Below are 20,137 nucleotides of genomic sequence, written 5' to 3'. Positions count from 1 at the left end.
TGCTGAAAAATAGAGATTACGTCTGTTGTATGATCTTCCCTAACTAATCTGCCTGAAACCAGCAGGGCTTCATACGGGCGAGTTCAGGCTTGTGGTTGTATTGTAACTCGCTTTCTTTGCCCCTTGTGTAAGGATTGCGAGTCACTTGTATGACAGCATTGCAGCCCAGGTGTGAAAAACTATTGTACAGAAGCTTTCAAGGCCCTGTGGATGATCAGTCTCTGACGTACACCCCTTAATATGTTGTGGGCTTATATGTTTGGGTAAAAAAGAATAAATGCCTGCAGGAGTCTTCGTATGTATTAGTAATGGAGTAACCAGTGGGAAAATGAGTTTGCCATTGTTCATGCATTATTTATGTGGCGTACGCTTTTCCTTTCCTTTTTTAACTAAATTTAGTTACTATGCTTACCAATCATCTGAAACAAGATGAGTAATTCAGGTTAATTAACATCTGTTCAATTATATAGTAGGTTTAAAAAAATTCTATTTTTTTCTAGTGCAGTCTTACACTATTTTCTTTCGCATGCTCAAGGCACTAGGCGACTACAGGAGTGAACCGTGCTCTATGTCGTCACTGTCTAACTACGAAATGGAAAAGGAGTTTTGAACAGCAGGATTCTTTGATTATATTCCTCACGCTGAGAGCAATGTGTAATCCAACAACAGGGGAAGTGTTAAGGAGAGCTTTGCCAAGTATGTGTTGTAGCAAATTTTATTCCAAATAAGCTGCTGAGAACTAGTGGTTAGGCTTTTTGTTGTGGACTCCTGTTACAGTATGTTGGCTGCGATGTAGCTGGAAAGAAATTGTTTGGATGGATAAAAACAGAAGTCATAGTACAGATAAAGTTTTGACTGTGGTCAAACACACATAAAAACTCTGTGCGTGGCTGCAATCTGTTTTTTCAGTAGGGTCCCATAGGAGGACGCAGGCACTCTCTCCTTCACCCTACGCGAAGGGGAAAGTAGAGCACTCTGAGTTCATCACCGGCTAACACCGTAGGTGCCCAGCTCACAAAATCAGCAACAGTGCCTTCCTTGTACATCCTGTTCATTGCTTACTGGTTTTGTCTGGACGTGGAGGCAAGACTTGGGCATCTTCCAGGGTCTTACAAACTTTGTGAGGCTGTGAATAAACTGAGCTATGGAGACATTGCAGCTTGTTCACTCTGAGCGTTGGATCAGTTTCAGATCATTACTTGAAGTATTGCGAGCTAACTTTAGCTGAGAAATGATGCTTTGAAAGCCACACCATCAAACACGCTCCCGTAGTTCAAGGGGAGCTGTGAGCATGAGGCTGTTTGTATGTTAAGTGAATAATTGCTGCAGTTCTTTGCGTGGGAGACTAATGTAAACAACTTTGACAGCACATGCTGATAATAGGAGAACATTTTTATATCTTTATGTATCTTTAACTGGATAGTACTTTAAATTTTATTTTTACATGTCCAATAATATCGTAATGCTCAGTTTCATTCCTCATGGTTCACAATATCACTTTTGGATTTTATTTAACTGTACTAGTACATGAATACACAGACTTCAGTCATTGCGGAGGATTTTTTTTCATTTCCTTCAACCTGTGTTTAATCTGTTATAAAGTAATTAACTTCTTTGTTATACTGCAGAAACATATCTCTAGTTCACAGGCTTAGTGAGAACTCTGCATATTTTAGAATTGGTCTGAGAATGCCATTTGCTTCTGGGTTTGTTTTATTTACAGATTTTATTTATTTGCTGTTCTAGCAAAACACAGCTATTTGGAGGTGCTGCTTGAGGGCACTACACCTAGCCTGTATAGTGGACTTGAAATACTTTATCACGCTCCAAAGTCTCTTCCGTTTTTCTCATTTAGTCTTCCCGTTCACCTTCTGCAGTCACCTTCACAGAATGGCACTGGCTGGTCATGTGTCAATGCCATTTTATAAAAGGAACTACAGAGAGATTTACTCCTTGCTTCCTATTTCATGTTCGTTCATGCAGCACGGAAAGGCAGACTTGACCTAGTCCTATTGATTTATGTGCACATTAGTATTAATTCTATAGATTGTGGGGATTTTTTAAAGCATTCTGGACAAATTGTATTAGAAGCGAAGTACAGTTTGAGCTTGGGAAGTTTTACATTACTTTGTCCTTCATTATTATTTTCTTTCACATTAGATTCCATTGAAGTCTTTTTGCCTTCTTTAAAGCATCTTTTGCACAATTAAATTCTTCTGCAATAAATCCTCCCTATGACACAACGATAAATTTAATGCATTTGGGACTTAACAGATGTTTTGTTCACTCACTATTTATTTGTTACACGGTATTCCTTTGATACTTTCTATTTCATTACTTTCAGGGGCTACAGGCTTCAAAGGACTTTGTTTCTAATTTTCCCTTCTCATAAATGCCTTACTTCTGGGCGCAGGGTAACTTCGAAGGAAGAGAAACATCCTCGACGGAAATGGCATCTAATAATACACTTGAACTATATTGTCTCCAGTGTAGCTTTGACTCAGCCTTTCATTCTCTTGTTTAATGTAAATAATTATGTGGTTTCATCTCTAAGACAAGAAGTTACTAGACCTTCCCTGAATGCAAAATAGAACAACAGGAGCTAAAGGAGTGACATAATTAAGCACTTCGTCTGTTCCCAGACATCTAAGAAAGTCTCTCTATTAAGAGACTTGAAATTTTTCAAGAGTGACTTCATTTTTTCAATATAAAGTATATTGCAAGGAAGGTGATACTATTAACACCTTGATTCTAAAATAGCTATTTACTGTTTTAAAAGTTTAGGTGATTTTGTAGCTGTTAATATTTGTTTCTATGAGAGAACTCTGCTGATTGAGTTCCACTTTTGTTTCTAATTCTTCTTGTCTTCCATTCCTAAGAACAGTCAACATCAGCTAAAACGATTAAATAACCAGCACAATCACCCAGTGCAAACAGCGAGGCTGAGGTGTAACTGCTATGGAAGGTCTCTATTCTGGCCTTACAACCAGTATTTCTGTTAGAAACTGCTTTCCTTGGTTTTAATCTACTGTGAGTACAGTCTTTTAAGGATGTCTTCTTGCTCACAGGATGCTGTGTATGCAGACATAACTGTTACACATTTTGGGTTAGAAATTTTTTTTCCCTTTGGTAACAAAACCAACTGCATTAATGGAATTCTAGTCTCTCATTTTCTCAACAGAAAATATAGATACAGCCATGGTTAACCTAAAAATATTCCACAAATTCCTGAAGTTTCATCTTAAAAGACCTTTCTACCTGTTCATTGATCTTATTCAAAACCAAATTTACCCTGGAACTTGGCATTACTGTCCGTGGTCATATCTCAGATTATAGTGGTGTAACGCAGCATGGTTTCAAGAATCATATATGAGAAATGTTTGGTTTATTTTTAAGTTCTTTAAGGTATTTGAGATGTTCCCCCCAAATCCCTATCTGAAAGAGATGGTTTCTTCTCTCCCTGTAGTGCACTTACAAGGTAACAGCAAAATAACAGATCAAGTATCTATGAACATTTACAACTGTGATTTTGTTTTCCAAAACTGATGGGGGAATATTTAACATACCTCTACTCTTTGTCACAAAAATTCCATGTTCAGGGTGTGGGGGAATAGAAAGCAGGGAAAAGTATCTTTGAAAGGTAATTATTTTCCTAGTTATGTTTATCATCAAGACCAGTGGTTTTGGTTTGTTAATTCATTGCATAGTATGATGCCCAAAACTGGTACAAGTTTATAGTATGTCTGCCACAAATTGGACTTAAGTGGTCCAATACCACGTGCTCTATCAGGTCACTATGTCTGATAGGTTTGGGGTTTGCCAGTAAATGATGACAAGGTTAACATTTGGTTATTGTGTATGAGCTCTCATGTATAAAACGTGATCATGAGCAGCTCCAATGCATAGCAAAGTATTTTTAGTTGATGTGAGAAATACACGTACAGTAGTTTTCTGTGCCTTTTTACAAGATGAATAATTACCGACGTTAGAGCCTGGCCTTAGGTTATGCTGCAGAGTCACCCACTGTCTTTATTGGAGCTGTTCTATGATTCACCATTGTAATTAAAATCAAAATATAACACTGAAGTTGTTCAATCTTCATTCCACTTGGACATTGCCACGTGTAGGCTAGGGGTTGTTTTGCCTTTCCTGAATTAGTCTTCCACGAAAACTTGTCTCCTTGTGTAAATCTGTTCTGGGAGGGCCATCACAGTGTGGTTAATCCCTTAAACGAGCCATAAAAAACGTGGTGTATCTTCACTGTAACAATGCTCTTAGCTTTTTAAGTGCAGAATCTAACCTAAAATTAAAACTCTAATTTAAATCTTAATAGGTTGGAGTGTGCTTACTATGAGTTCTTTTCAAAACGTTGATTCAAAACATGAAAGAGGAAATTAAATGGGTGAGCCAGTACGTACAGTGCCTGTGGATTACTGGTGGCAGTAGGGAGATTCCAGCCCAAAATGGTTATTGCCTGATGCACAGCGTACAGGGGACTTTGCTGAGAGAAAAAGAAAATGCAATTAGTCACCAGGATCTAAAAATACTATTTATAGAAGTGTTCTAGAACACTCTAAAATATAACCTTGTAAAATAATCCAGCACAAACCATGTAGAAGAATGTGTACTTTTAAAAGTTCTCTTCATTTCAGGACATGTTTTGGCAGTATTCTTTGTAGTGAAGATGAAAATAAACTGTTTCTAACCAAGTGTTCAAAGCCGAAAGGCTTGAAGGCTGCAGTCAGTTCAAGTGCTGTGTGAGACAAAAACAACAACCTCCCAGCGTCAGGTTTTCCATTCTTGACGCACCAGGTGAATGGGTTGTTTTATTGAGCGTTTACACTGCGGTGGCAGGGCAGGCCAGAGGAAGGGAGTGTGGAAGAGCCACGCGAGAGCTGAGTCAATACCCGACGTTGTTGGATGTCCGTCAGTACTTGGAACGCTGGGCTGGCCGCGTTAGCGTTGCCAAGTATTAGCTAAGTGTGCTGCTTTGGCAGCAGATTCTCAGAACGTACTTTGTACAAAGAGGGAGAAAAAGTTCATTTTTTGAATGAACAAAACTCTCTAAGAGCAATTATTCTGAGGGCCATTTCAGCAGTCACCCTGAATTTCTTAACGTCCCTAACACCTTTCTAGGCTGCATATTTAAAACCAAACTAACTTTGTAATTTTATTTGGTTTTCTTGATTATTTTTTCCCAATTTCTTTCAACACTATTTTCCTTTCTAAATCGCAGATAAGTGTTTATAAAACTCTTCTAATTTTAAAAGCCTGTTACAGTCTCAGAATGTATCTTTTCAGTTTGGTGAAACAGAAGCACTATGGGCTTAAGTGCATTCACTTCTGCAGCCTTAAAATAACAAGGTGGCTTATTCATGTCTGTTACTTCAAGTGTTTATGTAACTACATTGTATTTACTTTTCTGTTGCATATGAGCAACTAATTACTATAGCACCTCTCACTTCTCATAGTATTTATATTTCTGTAGTCACCAGCAACTTTAAATACAAACACAAAAAGCATAGAACTCTGTAGGCTGTACAGGAGGGCTTAGAAAAACAGTATTTTTTATATATATATAAAAATACAGCACCCCTCTGTCTCTCCCATCTGCCGTCCTGAGTGCAAACTGAGAGCGATAGATGAGAAGGGAGCAAGGCCGTAAGGCGTACCCAGGCGCTACAGGAATGCACGTGTGTTACATGGGAAGGTGATCAAATCCAGAACACGCACTCTGGGGAAACAGGCTTTGATGTCTGAGGAGATGCTGAGGAAGGAGATGATGAGAAGGATCTCATGAAAAGTTCTGTCACTCATTTTATTTAGCCAATTTGTGTCATTATCAGCACCTTTGGAGGGGTTTTGTGTGCACCTTAACGATCTGAAGCATTATGGGATGGCAAGTCTTTGCCAGCTAACTCAGGAGAGGTCTCAAAGAATATGGATGGTAGAAAGCAAGATTTGTAAAGCAACGTGTTGAACAGTTAATGCATCTTCTTTTTTTTCTTTCTTTGAAAAAAGGAAACTGGGAATTGTGTAAGATGACAAATAGGAGGGGACAGACAGAGCAGTCCCATGCCGTGACTGCCAGGGATCTGTAATCTGAACTCCAGAACAGTGGGGTGCAGCTCTGTACAGCCTGCCTGTACCTTAGGACAGCAGCACTGCCGGTTTCCTGCTGCAGCACCTGTATGGCACATGCTTCACAGCGGGCTAACTGCGGGGTTGGCTGAGGAATAGAGAGTACTGGAGGAGGCGTGCCAGCGACCGGGCCGCGGAGCTGAACCTGCCGTTCCTGCCCGGGAAAGGGAATGACAGTAAAACACATCTCTAGTCGAGAGGTCCAGGTGCGACACGCTGTGGGAACCTGATCGTGGCTCCGGCACTTGGCAGTTTTTTGTAATGGTCCGGGTTGAGACCTGGTAACTGTCTACAGGTCTGACTGGGGGGAGTCAAACTGGGCACCTGAGGACACTTGCAGCTACTCTTCCCAGCAGTGTGTCGCAATCTCCGAGACAAGACTGGCACACACTCAGCATGTCAGTGCCAGCACAGAGGAGAGAGCGGGGATGAGGTGGCCATCTGTATCCAGAGCAGGATGATGTGGCTGTCTCCATACAGGGCAGGATCGTGGCAGGCACAGTTTGTTGCACATGTTGGTTTGCACGTAGAACCACACCCAAAGGACTGAGGTATTTTTCCTCTACATCCTCCTAAAGCAGAATGAAACACTCCAGCTTTTAACTCTCTCAGTTAAAAGCAAGCTGTGTAACTCGGTGCTGGAAGACAGCAGAGTGTAAGGGGCGTATTCAGGATCTGTTGAGAGATGCTCAGGTATCTGCTGCTCCCTGGCTGTTAGTTACGGCCGTACAGTCGGGCTGCAGTCGCTGATAAAACAGGGTGGGAAATGAATCAGTCTGTGTATCAGAACTGGTTAGCTGTGAGTGAATGTGAAAGGTGACTGTTAATTCTGAAGGTGCGGTTAATAAACATTAAAGCTTCATTTTCAGACTAAAAATAGCTATTTGGATAGCAACAACTATCTCTAGTTCTTGTGCGCCATTCTCTGACTTGGCAAGAAAAGAGGCTGTTACTAAATCAATACGAGCTCTTCTGGAAAGAAGAAAGTATTTATTTGGTCTGGCACTCCCTGCCCCTCTTGCATAATAACGTGTGATTGATTATTCTTTTATCACTTACGAGCTTCTCGGTTTGTCTGTGGCCAGATCTACACACTTAAACTGCTGTGAGGAGCAACAGCAAGAAATTTCCTATCCCTCTTTAATATATTCCAGTTAATAAATATATTAGTTAAATATATTTTTATTACTGCTCTGTGTTGATTAATTTTGGAACTCTAAGAAAGAAACAAATGTGGTTTTATGTTTATCAACAGGCCAAGTTCTTGTAGAAATTTCAAGAACACACAAGAAACTTAATGACAGTCTAGAGGAGAGTGTAAGTTAAACAATTTTTTTTTAGTTTTCCTTTTGAAATTATAAATTATTTCTTCCAATTTTTAATAAACCTTCATTCATTTGTTTTTGAAGTTCAAAAAATTTCATAAAGAAATTATATCTGAACTGGAGAAGAAAACAGAGCTGGATGTAAAATATATGAATGTAAGTACATTCAAACGTAAAAGTCATATTTCATTTATGTATTGCTTGTCAATGAGCCCTTCAGAAATTGTTCCCTGATAGTTAATTAATCAGTATCTTAGAATACAGCTTTAAGATGCATGAACACATCAAAAATTTTCATGCTTATTTTGAGTTTAAAAAGGAACCAGTGCATGACTTAATGGCATTTTTAAACTAATGCTGAGAAAGGCGGTTCCCCAACACGTTTGATGGGTATTGGTGGTATCCCATAGATTATGGTAATGCCTTTTATTCACTGCCCCTGTGACGTGGCTGGGTGCATTATGAGATGTTTTAAACGCTCTGATTGCAGGCAACTTTAAAGAGGTACCAAACTGAACACAGAAGCAAATTAGATTCTTTAGAGAAGTCTCAGGCTGAGCTGAAAAAAATCAGAAGGAAAAGCCAAGGAGCCCGAAATGTAATGAAATATGAGCATAAAGAAATGGAGGTCAGTGCCGTGTCTCTTACTTGTCTCTTTCTTTGTATGAGAGCTGGTCCACAGAAAACGTTCAGGTATTACAGGTCACATCTCTTTCAGAACTTGACTTCTGACATTTAACCACAACTCTTGTAGATGTAATGTTTTTAGTTAATACACGTAACTCCTCTGTAAGTTGTCTGGCAACAGTGGAACTCCCCAGTTTTGAAGAATTTGGTTCCTGGAAGTTGGTTTACATTAAAGGCACCTCTAGGGTATGTATTTCAGTGGAAACTAAACTCTGGAATGCTCTGCATATTCACAGACTTCTGCTTCAGTTCCGAGGTTTCATCCCTTGACCACTACTTGACTGTCTGGCTGATTGAGAGCACCTCTGTAACCACGCCTTTATGCAGAGGTTTACACAGGGAGTCAGCTCTGCTATGCAAATTCAACAGTAATTTGCTATAAATTAATATCCCAAAGTAGGCAAATGCCAACTTCTGTTACCACTTACTACCTTTCCTGCTGCTCTTAAAGCAGCATTGCCATCTTGAGGCAACGAAAGAAATGGCAAGGCAATGAAGAGAGACCTTATTTTCAGTAGCAAGTCATAGCTGTTATGTATCGCTCAGAAAATACTTGCCACTGATATTTTTATTTGCACAGTACTTTTATTTCATGCTAGGTTATTTTTTTCCCTTCCATATTTCTCTATTCTAATATTCTTTCCAAAGTAAGCTTTGTTTTGTATCACGGTACAGTAAGCAAGTAGTACCAGCTCCTATTTCTTACTGTCTTTGAACCCGCATTCTTAACAGTTCTCTTTTTTACAGTGTTGGACTGAGAATTCAAGGATTCAGGTTTCATCACAGTTTAGCCATGAATCCTTCATCACCTCAGGCAAACACAGGGACTTACTCCCCCTCTGAAATGAAGCAGAGCTTGACCGCAGCGCAGCTGCAGCTCTGATGTCATATTCTCAGTTACTGCATATTTAGAGGCTAAAAGACTGTTTCCTGGTTTGTTTCCTGTCCCCTCTCCTCACCCCTAGACAGATTATTGACGTCAACGTGGCGAGATAGGGAAGGTGGGTGGGTGCGTGAACAGAGAAACGCTTGGAAGCAGAGCCCTGACCTCACCCACCTTTTCAGACACGTTTTCTAAGGCTTTTGGAGTTTGCTTCGGTAACTGGATGGAGTATCAAATAAAACTCACTGTATGTGGGGTTGTTTGTTTTGTTTGGTTTGGGTTTTTTTTTGTTAGTATTTGGAAACCGTGAGCTCTCGACAGAGTGATATTCAGAGATTTATTGCAGAAGGCTGCAGAGAAGCTCTCCTGGAAGAAAAAAGAAGATTCTGTTTTCTGGTTGACAAGCACTGCAGCTTTACCCAGCACATGCACTTCTATCACGTTCAGGTCAGTGGCACAAGTGTGGACAGAAGTGAAACTCCTGAAATCTCGTCGTACAGGAGACCAGAGACATAAGGAGACTTAGAGCAGTAGCTAAGGCAGCACTTGAGAACACTGTAGTGCCAGACAAGTGTTGTAACCAGCTCACAAAAAATGTTTACCGTGAAATACTCTCTTAAATATATTGTAGCAAAAATAAAGGGTTACTGTGACTTTTTAAAAATCATATATTAAGAAAAAATATATGGATTGATCAAGTGTTTCCACTCTCTGACCCTGAAAAAGGGACAGTCTCTTTCTACAACATACTATTTGTTTCAAAAAGGCATTGCTTACAAAAATCTTCAAAAGACTTCCGTTTTGTTGGTGTTATCATTTTGGTATAATAAAAATTAACAAGTAGGTCTGTGCAGTTTTATGAAAAAGTGTATCTTTGACAAGTACCTTTTAAATTTGGATGCAGTGTGCAGAATTCCTCAAATCCAAGCTGCCTGTGTGGCAGGAAATCTGTAGCGATGCCACCAAAGTGCCTGAAAAAGTCAGGATGATGATAGAGGAAATAAGGACCCCTGGATCCACTCCGGTATCGGGAACTCCGCAGCCTTCGCCAATGATACAGAGGAATACGGTGGTAGGTTGTCTTTGATGGTTACAGGTTCTCGCTCTGAACTGGGAGTAGACTGGCCTCACGAGCGGCTTTTGTACCTAACATTTGGGATTGGGTCTGTGATGTAGCTCGGCTGGGATACACTGGGGTCGGGTTTGAAAGCAGAGTCGTGAAGCTGAGGTGCTGCTGCTGGAAGAACACACAGTACGGCAGGCAGAAACACGTGTCTGGACAAGGCTCAGTTTCCAGCTGGGTGCTGAGGACTTTTGCTGCAGAGCCTATCCTCAGGACTGCCGTTGTTCTAACCATTCTTACCGGGTACTGCTAGTAATTACATGCTCAGTAGCTCAACATAAAGTTCAAAATGTTATTTTCTGTTTTCTTTCCTCCTTCCCACCATGATTCTTACTAACTTATTAGATTACAGGCTTAATTCTAAATTTTACCTATTTGTATGCCGTGTCACCATTAGTTGTTGAATTTCTAAATGATATTAGTAATCTTCTAAAAAAACCTGGAGATTATCTAGGTGTATTTGTGGGGGGGAAAGGCTATCATAGCATTCCCACTAACACGTTTATCAGGGCACAGACACCTTGTGCAACCTATTCTGTCAGCAGTTTCATAGGAACATGAGGACTTCCTGACGGGTCTAAACATGTATCATTGGGGAATGTTTAAGCATTGCTTTCTAGAATTGAATGTTGCAAATAAGCTGTCGCTGTCTCCTCCTTATTGTGATGCTGTGTGTTTTGTGACTCTAGATTGGAAGTGATTTTTATCCTCATCATGAGAACGCATCAAAGGTGCCCCCTGCGCCTGCTGGCAGGGCGTACACTAGTCCTCTGGTTGATATGTTCAACAATCCTGCGACGGTTCCGAAGACATCTTCTGAAAAACTCAGTCAGCCAGTGGGTGAGCATCACTTTGTTGCAAACCATCAAAGTCTAAATGACATACCATAGTGTTCGAAATTTGCCTTGGGACTTCTTGACTACTATGACGATGTGAATTCTAGGTCGTATAAAGGAGTGGGAAATGGTCTCCAGGAAGTATTTATGTAAGTCACCAAACAGGAGAAACACGCATTATTACTGCTGGCAGTAAAATACAGGTCAAGATAGGTAGACTCCATTTTGATTACCTTCTGCACGTCCCTGATTAACCCGGGTTAACTGCTCTTAGGACTTCCAATCTTATCAGAACACATTCTGTAACTCTGAACAAGATACCTCAGAGTGGTCATTTCAGTGCACACAACAAACATAAACTACTACTCCAGTCTCGCTTTGGTTTCCTTTGAGGGTGTGTAGAATACGCATGGGACAAAATGAGCAGAGTCTTGTATTTCTTTCCTGAAATGTCAAATCCTACTAGGATTTGTTTTCCAAGTTTTTGATACATTGGTTTTACTTACCGTGCTGTAGGGAAGGAAGGGAAAGAACCAAGCCTAGATCACAACATAGGAAATGCAGAACTCTTCAATGTGGTAACAATGTGATAACAGCAATCCCAGCATTTCTTCCTTAAAAATGCCCTTATAGTCTATCGTACTATACAAATAACATACCGTTTTGACACCTCCCTTAAGCTGTCTTCTGGTAAACAGCTGGCACCTGCAAAGTGCCAAGTATCCGCAGCTCTCGGTGCAGCTGAACGTGAGTGCTAGGCATATTTGAAAATGAAATCTTGGACTTCACACACAGTTACATTTTTCTAAAATGGCTAATTTCCAAAGGTCTCTTACAGCTATGAATATTCAGCATTTTTTTTTCATGCCAAAAGATGAAACAAGTAGCAAGTTAAAACTTAACTTTCCGTGTTTGTAGCTCAACGTTACTGTGATGGGGGCAGTATTAAATGCAGATGCTGTAAGAACTCCCGTAGTGAGAAGAAACACTGGAATTGGGAGGTGTCTAAGTGGAAACCAAATCAGGACAAAGTCTCAGAACTTAACCTGCACTTGAATATTCCTTTATCTACATCTTTTTTCCCCATCAGACTACTAATTATATTCTATTTTGTGAGTGTGTGGCTAATTTTGCTTTTTGCTTTTTTTTCTTTTTTTGTCAGAGAATTCAGATGATGCCAGTTTATCACGTTCAACCTCTGTGGCCACGGGATTAAATATAATGAAAAGACAAAAAGTAAAGACAATCTTCCCACATACTGCTGGAAGTAACAAGACGTTACTTAGCTTTGCACAGGGGGATATCATCACACTTCTTGTAGCTGAAGAAAAAGATGGCTGGCTTTACGGAGAGCATGACTCAACTAAAGCGTAAGAAAATCAGTGTATTACCCCATCGGAACGTACCTCATCGGGTTTTGTTAGCAGCTATTAGTAAATGGGTTTCCAGCTTTTTTTGCAGTTGGACTGGGGACTTGGAGGCTTTCTGTTAGGTAAATCACTGCACTTATTCTGGGGAGATTTTCTACAGTGATTTGGTATCAACAGAAATCAGCTCTTTAAAAGTTAAATCTTGTCAGTTTGTGGAGTCTACTCTCTTGTCCAATTTGTCTTTTGGAAGATCTTTCCCATTTTACATAATACGAAATGGAAATCTTTCCCATTACAGAAAAGGATGGTTTCCATCATCGTATACCAGACCACTAGAAGAACCAGCAGAAGAAAAAGCATTTGCCCCAGTGCCAAGGTAACATTTGTGTGGGATTTCCAGAAATGCCCAGATCTTCTCTAACATTTATTAAAATGTTATTTTTCTACTGGTGTTCTTTGTTGTTCAGTTGTTATGTATATGGTAAATACTTGCTAACAGTCTATAGCGTGATGCCTTGGTTACATTAACATGTTTTAATGGTTACACAGAGACCCAAACACTACCTTCATCCCAGCTTGAGAGTCCCGCTGCAGTGGCAGTTGTGTGCCTTTAGTAACTCCCAGCTTATGCACTTCTGTGCTTTCCTGGGGCTAAAGATAAGCGAGGGAGTGCGTTACAGGAACAAATGTTCTTTGTCGGGTTCTGTCTTGCAGCCCTGCACCAATCCGAAGTATCAGTTCTGTAAATCTTGTGGAAAAAGGTGACGTTGTCCTCCCACCACCAGACTATTTGGGGTCTTTGCAAACAGATAAAAGAATGGAGTCTCCCAAAGGCACTACAGTTAAAACACCGACAGACAGACCGGAAAACGCAGGTCCGGTAAGTAATGGACACCATGAACCCCAGTGTTCTGCCCTGCTTACTTCTCTTGACCTGCTTGGCTGAGCTCTCAAAGGAGGCCCTGGAACAGTCTACCTTAGCTACTCGCACTTGACTTCAGCAGCCCTTCGATGTCTCCAGGAGTATCATGGGGTTTTGGCATTTCCATCCATCTGCAGTAATAGGAAGGGAGAAGAATTTTTCAGGGATACAACTAAGAGTGCTAGGAGACTTACTCTGCTCAACAAACTTCTTGGGAATGGAATCTGTTAAACAGGAAAAGAAATTCTCACAGAAGTTGTACAAATCCATCATCTAAAGTGATTGTGGAGCTGTAACTGTATGCAGGGATGCTTTACACGACCCCAAGAAAAGTTGGTGTTGGTGTTGCGGAGGTCACTGAGGGATATATGCACTAACATCTGTATTCAGAAAACCCACAGCCGAGTGGAAATGCATTTTTGTGAACAGATAATGCTATTTAAAGCTGGTAATCCTGCTACTAAGTCAGCGTTCGGACTGATTCAAAATGAAGACTAATCAAATGAAGCAATTACTAGTCTCTTGTTGCTTGTTTAAATATTTTGCTGATGTATATCTAACGGTGATAAATGTTTTTGAGACTTTCTTCAAAAAGCCTCTTGAAGCAGAGGTCACATTTTGATGGCAAAAAAACTTGCTGTGATTGATAGATATAGCTAGCTAGCTAAAAAAGTAACCTTGTTTTATATAACAAGGTTGTCCCTGCTCGAATTGAGAGACTGTACCAGAGTAAGATGCAAAGGTCCGTTAGCAGGTACCACAGCAAATGTCTCAAAAGTCAGGAATCCTATAGCTGGCTGCCAGTATCTAAAAAATTTACATTTTAATATCTATTGATACACTATTTTCTTTATCAATATAACATCTAAACAAATTTTGTGTTGTCCTTCTGACCATCTGTCTCTGCTTTATGTTGAATCATACAGTAGAGTAGTTTTTTACTTTTTGGAAGTAAGATTAGCTAAAGAGACTGAAAAAGCAGGGAACTGGAAGGTTGTTGCGTCACCTTTGGTGAAAGAGTCCACTGAAGATCAAATTATGACCGAGTAGTTACATGGTTCTCCAGTAACGTGAAAAGGCACCAGGAATCAGTGGTTGCCTCTGAAGAAGCCTCCTCTCCTGTTTCACTACTAGGCTGTCAGGTGTCTCTACAGCATTTTTTACTTAGAGGTCTTAGGCGCTGGAGAGGGGTAACAGGTCTTTGATATATTGACAAGCGAAGAGAATGAACTGTGTTTAAGTGAGAACAGAAACATTCAATTAATAATAACAAAATACAATAATTCTAATAATAATTCTAATACCTCACTCTAGAACTCTAGAAAAAACCCACCATTGGAAAGACACAAGCGTAACACAATTACATGAATTTGTCAGCAACATCTAAATTTTGATGTCCTGAGGTAACTCTCCCCTCCACAGCTACCCCTGCACAATTGAGCTAACTACACAGGAACTCCTCGACACGGCTCAGTATTTCAGCCTGCCTGAATGACAGGGTCCCCCTGCCCTAGCAGGATGGTGAGGTCACCTGTACACGTTTTGGTAAATCTGCGAAAATACCTTTTTTTTCTTTTACAGAAACCTGATATGAATGGCATTATAAAACCACCTTTTCTAAGGTAATTTTTTAAAGCTTTTACACTAATTTAGTTGTGTCAATTTTGGATTAGCTTATTGTGAGGATTTTTCCTGAATTACTCTGTGCCCTTTCCTAGGCACTGGTAAAACATTATGGCTAAAATTCATTGCACTTTTCTCAAGAGTGGCATCAGGTAAAACACAGAGCATAGGCCCTTTTCAGAAAAGTGCTTCTCCACTAGTTTGATGGGGAACAGGACTTAAACTGTATCTTTGAGGGTGTAAAACATAAATCTTTGAGGACTGGAGGCTGTTTAAAAAAAAATGTCCAGATCTGACTGGGCATTAGCTTCCCAAATTCTGGATCACTGCACTTCATACGTAAGCCGCTTTTAAAAATTCAAGTTAAACTGAGAGACGCAAGGAGTCCTGTAGTCTAAAACCATAATTTAGTCTTCAAACAACTTGGATGAAGCAACTGCGTGGCTTACATTTGGGTTTGCAGCAACCCTTCCGGTAACTTTGTGCATTTCTTTTCAGCGGAGAAAATCCTTTTGCAACGGTGAAACTGAAACCAACAGTAACAAATGACAGATCAGCACCAATTATTCGATGAATATAAGGTCCATGCACACGTACTTCCTCCTTATGAACACCATTTTCAGTAATGACCGTTACTATCTATGTTCTAAAAATTTATTTAAATGTAATTACTGTACAATAGAATCATATTTCTGATTTTTTTTTTAAACCTTTACTTTCTAATGAGGTAACTGCTTTGGGCTAATGTTTGAGCACTTTGTCTTGATCTTACAGTCTGCCTTTTTTGTAGTAGGAATTGTGAAAATACTGGAGATAGTTTGGATACTCTAGTAAACCAGTGTAACTAATAGCTCACAAATCTGAATATTTGGCATTCATTATTTGGAAGCTGCAATGGTAAGGTCTAGAATATAAGCCTGCATATGCCACATCCTAAATATCAAAAAGATGATTTTTTTTCCTAAACAGATCAGTGTAACAACTGCCTTAGTCCGGAATAATTGCCTGTATAAAGTGATTATATGTTATTTTGTTTAAGACAGACGCCCTAGGTTCTAAATTAATATTTATCCTTTAAGAATAGACAATTTGTAATGCTTTGCTTAATGTTCAGAGACAAATTTCCAGTGTTAACGTAAACCTATTTTAAGTCTACTGTTGTACTGTTAACACACGCTTCAATGGTAACTGCTTCTTTAAAACACACTGTCAAATTCAGCCTTATAAAGTCATAATAAAACAGTGCTGTGGTTTCTTTTTTTCTTCAATTCTAATACGAAAAGCCGCCTTTGAATTTACTGCATCACTGCAGGCTTCCACAAAAGAGAAACAGAACAAGTCTGAAAAGTTTTGGTCGCAGAGCCTAGCAGTGGCGTGAATACTGGCCTAGGCTCGTATCCCAGTTAGGCGAAATACAGCAGTTAGTTAGTTGTTCGTTCATCACCTCAGGCCCCACTTCTCTAAATCCCCACTGGAGCTAGCTTGCCTGAAGGACTTCTCCTACAGTAATCATCATCTCAAAATTAGCTGAGAACGTTGGAAGCTCTGTGCTCCGCATCAGCGGTGGGTGCTCTGTCACTGGCAGTTAGGTGGCATTTCCCACCTGCCACGTGAGGTCTGTGTCCCGACCACTGCCAGTGACCAGTCCTTACCCCCAGTCATTCCACTTTACACAGGCTTCCTACCGCATCCCCGGGATAGTCACTGTGCTGTGCCTGCTTCTGCTACTGCAAACAGCGAATTCGAGTCATGTGAAATGCCTTTCAGCTACTTAATATCAAAAAATAGTATATGAGCACGTGGTGGCTGCAGAGTCCACTCATTCCACCCCCTCCTCTCACACTGCCTTTCAAGTTCTAGGCTGAGGACGCTTAATTTGCTATGGGACCTTGCATAAATATCCGTTACCCCTTTTGAAACACCACCTTTTCAGAAGTGCAACTCACACCTGAGCCAGTTTCCTAAAAGTACCGAGACTGTGTAAGCATTCAGTAATTCAGTACCAGAGTTAAATGAGCCGAAATGCAAAAGTCTTTACTTGGGGCAGCTCGTAGGTGGCAGTGCCACAGCCTCTCTTTCTAGGGCAGAGCAGCCTACTGCCCCCACCAGTTACCGTTGTCTGTGAAGTCATACCCGTTCCACAGTGGTGAGAAGCACCTGCTGCAGCAGACAGGACACTGCCACCGCAGCCCCTGGAGAGCACACCTGTCCCCGTGAGCAAAACCCTCCCTAGTTAAAATAGCACTTGTACTCTATGTTGTTACCAGTGCCTTGAGAGAGGCCATTAGCGTAGTGGTAGCACACACAGCACTTGCAAAACTTTCCTCAGGAACATCTGATGTGCTTAAACAAGAACAGTCTTAAGCCTTGGCTGTCCTTTTCATGAGAATTCCAGCAAATATTTATCCTTCTTTGTAGCTAGGATTACTAACTCCATTTTCAGACTACACGTTATCAGACACGTTAGTCACATACTTAATAATCCAGCCACAAGTTGAGGATTGCAAAAGGAAAAGCAGTTTTATTTAGTTTTCAACAGGTGCCACTAAACATGGAAAACAAGTTGGGTTTTCGTGTTTTGCAATGCACATGCTCATAAAAGATTAAGTTTAAATTACATGCAGGAGACTAAATTTCTTCACACTTTACAAAACAGGTCTGAAGCAAATAAAATGATTGTACATGACATTTACATTAGAAAGAGTATGCTAACAGTTGTAGCTTCCATAAGCACGTCCACGTCCATTCCCTTAGCCAAAAGCTGCCCCGCAATTAGGGCATCTTCTCTGCCTCAGTGCGAGACAGAAGAGAATCCCAATTGGGAAGAATACAATGGCACACAAAACACCAAGACAGGTGAAGGTGTCCTCCAGCACGCCAACCCTGCAAAAACGGAAAACAGACTCAGTCAAGGACACCCACCAAGTCTGCCCCAAAGTCACCACTTTGTGATCCAGCAGTCACTACGAAACCATTTCGTATAGCGGGATAAAGTACAAAGAGGTTTGGGGTGGGTTGGTTTGTTTTTTCCCCCCTTTAAAAGGCTTTTATTTTCATAACTTGCAGCAGGTTCTTAACACTCCACTTAAAGAAAAACAGGAAATTTGCAGGTGATCACACTGTAGATAAGTCTAAAACATTTACATTGAACAACCTGTTTGGTTCCAGACAGCCACCGTTTTTTTTTTTTTAATCGCTGTAATCTGGGACAAAACAAAGCCACCGCAGCTCTGAGCACTTGTATCAACTCCAAATATTCGTGAATGCAAGGACATCGAGGAACACGCTCAGGTGTGGCACCTGCTACCCAGTGGGAACAAGTCACACGCGCTCTCCATTCAGGAAGCTCTAACGTGAAAGGCAGTGCCGCTGCAGCCCTCTCTGGTCCCTAAAGAACATGAAGGTCGTGGCTCCTCTGCTGCATTCTTGCACCCCAGCTCAACTGACCTTGCCAAAAGACAGAGGAATAAAAGACCTCACACTCAGGACAAGAGATTGTAACCAAGTATCAAACCTTACTCCCTGCAAACCCTTCGTGGGATGACGTTTTCCTGGATGGCTGAGGATACAGTTTTCTAGCACTAAACCTTAGTGTCACTAAAGTTTATTTTCAAAATAGTCTGCTTTTCATGTTTAAGAGAGTAATTTGCTGCCTCTCCTGGAATGATACAGTGCTGAAGACAACTTCACCAGTGTTGTTACACTACTGCACACGAACGACGCCATTTCTCGGCTTCTGAGGTCTCTTACAGCAGGCGCCAGTCACGCTTGTGCCATACGCTTTGTCTACCTAGATTCCACAGTTACACCGGGGTGAGCCCTCAGTTCATTCAACCACAAGTCTCCCACAGTATATGCACAGAAAGGAGGAAAAAATGCTTGTTTAATGTTTTGATCTGATAATTTGTGGTTTTTCCTCAGCTCCTTCCTACAAGAAAGGTTTGAATGGGCAGAGAGTTGTGTAACGCTGGTTAAGCTTCTGGTTTAGACGCTTCTGGTGAAACATCCAGCTCATGCTTTCACTAAGCAAGTTAAAACCACTGCAGACAGCAAGATGTAAATAGGTTTGTTTCAGTCTGTTACTCCAAATACAGAACTTGGCAATATTTGGTTCCCGCAGTTGCCGGCACGTTCTCTCAGATGTGCAGGCGTACCTTTCTTCAGAGAGCACAAGTCCGTATAATTTACATGCAGAGGGCCGGGTACACTGGCCTCTACCCTGCTAAACTGGTCAGAGAAGGACTTAAAAATATGTCACTAGATTTAGAGTGAAAGAGTACTTCAGATGTCAGCACTTTATTGTGGGAGGTGCCAATTAAATAAGCACGTAGAGGACTAAGCTAACTACTCACACTCAGACTTCAGAACAGCTCAGAGGGGCAGCACTACTGTCACAAGCCATTTAACAAGCTTGTTTCCGGTAGTTAGAAAAGTCCAAAGGCCAAACACACACCGCTATTAAAATCCCCCTGTCAGTGTTCCCAGTTTCTACCTCCAAAAACCAATGTCCTTTTAGAACTGTAGGAGAACCTACTGTTGCTGTCACTGGCTTCAGCTGAGTCCCAACTGAATGACCACCCTACATGAGAAATTCCTTCAGCACAGTTCCGTGACAGCAGACGTTGACCTCAATTCCCGTCCCTGACTTTTCTAACAGGCTGTATCTAAATATCCCCCTAAATGAAGACAGACAACAAAGCCTGAGTACTCCGACTCAAGGCATTTGAGCAGCTATACTAAATAGTCAAAATTTAACAAGACACTTGAACGAGATGTGTCCTTTTGGACTCCCTGGTACAGTGGAAGTCAACATAAACAGAGCTAAGTGACCTTGCTACTGTTGGTGTATCTTTCTAGCAGAAATTAGAACTGTGAAAATATGCTGCTCTCTCTGGGAAACTTAGCAGCCGAAACCCAGCTGCAGTGTTATCGTGTGGGAAATACTATCTCTACTGGCCTTGTTTGTTAACTCTAACCAAAACACTCACCACGTGTGATCTAACCCCTTTTATCCAATCATAGTGCTTTAAGAGATGTGTGCTGTCCGTGTAACAGAGTCACTATCCAATCACCATGTAGTTAGTCGAGTGGACAAGAGTCTATAAATTGGGATGTAATGTAAACAATAAACGGGTCTCGCTACACACCACATTGGCGTTTGAGTGATTCGTCCCTGCTCCAGAGACGGGCCTGTTTCGTGTCACGACAGCTACGAACAAGGTGCCAC

The 20,137-nt window shown here is 40.9% G+C and overlaps 2 protein-coding genes across 2 annotated transcripts in view; one reads left to right on the top strand and one right to left on the bottom strand.

Moving 5' to 3' along the window:
- BAIAP2L1 (BAI1-associated protein 2-like 1) overlaps positions 1-15,484 on the top strand; it is a 26,676-nt gene extending 11,192 nt beyond the window's left edge. Inside the window, exons 3-13 of the mRNA XM_010138664.1 lie at positions 7,397-7,458; positions 7,551-7,622; positions 7,957-8,094; positions 9,331-9,483; positions 9,941-10,108; positions 10,849-10,999; positions 12,158-12,365; positions 12,664-12,741; positions 13,080-13,245; positions 14,869-14,909; positions 15,409-15,484. Of these exons, the coding sequence (XP_010136966.1) occupies positions 7,397-7,458; positions 7,551-7,622; positions 7,957-8,094; positions 9,331-9,483; positions 9,941-10,108; positions 10,849-10,999; positions 12,158-12,365; positions 12,664-12,741; positions 13,080-13,245; positions 14,869-14,909; positions 15,409-15,484 (1,313 nt within the window). The remainder of the gene's footprint in view (positions 1-7,396; positions 7,459-7,550; positions 7,623-7,956; positions 8,095-9,330; positions 9,484-9,940; positions 10,109-10,848; positions 11,000-12,157; positions 12,366-12,663; positions 12,742-13,079; positions 13,246-14,868; positions 14,910-15,408) is intronic.
- Positions 15,485-17,660: 2,176 nt separating this feature from the next.
- The window catches only part of BRI3 (brain protein I3), a gene marked incomplete at its 5' end in the record, with an annotated part of 12,712 nt that continues 10,235 nt past the window's right edge, over positions 17,661-20,137 (bottom strand). The window contains one exon of the mRNA XM_010138675.1: positions 17,661-17,793. Coding sequence (XP_010136977.1) covers positions 17,661-17,793 — 133 coding nt within the window. The remainder of the gene's footprint in view (positions 17,794-20,137) is intronic.

This window comes from Buceros rhinoceros, unplaced genomic scaffold (genome assembly GCF_000710305.1).
Source record: "Buceros rhinoceros silvestris isolate BGI_N320 unplaced genomic scaffold, ASM71030v1 scaffold29280, whole genome shotgun sequence".
In the NCBI taxonomy this organism is placed as follows: Eukaryota; Metazoa; Chordata; class Aves; order Bucerotiformes; family Bucerotidae; genus Buceros; species Buceros rhinoceros.
This window is presented reverse-complemented; position numbering and strand designations above follow the sequence as displayed.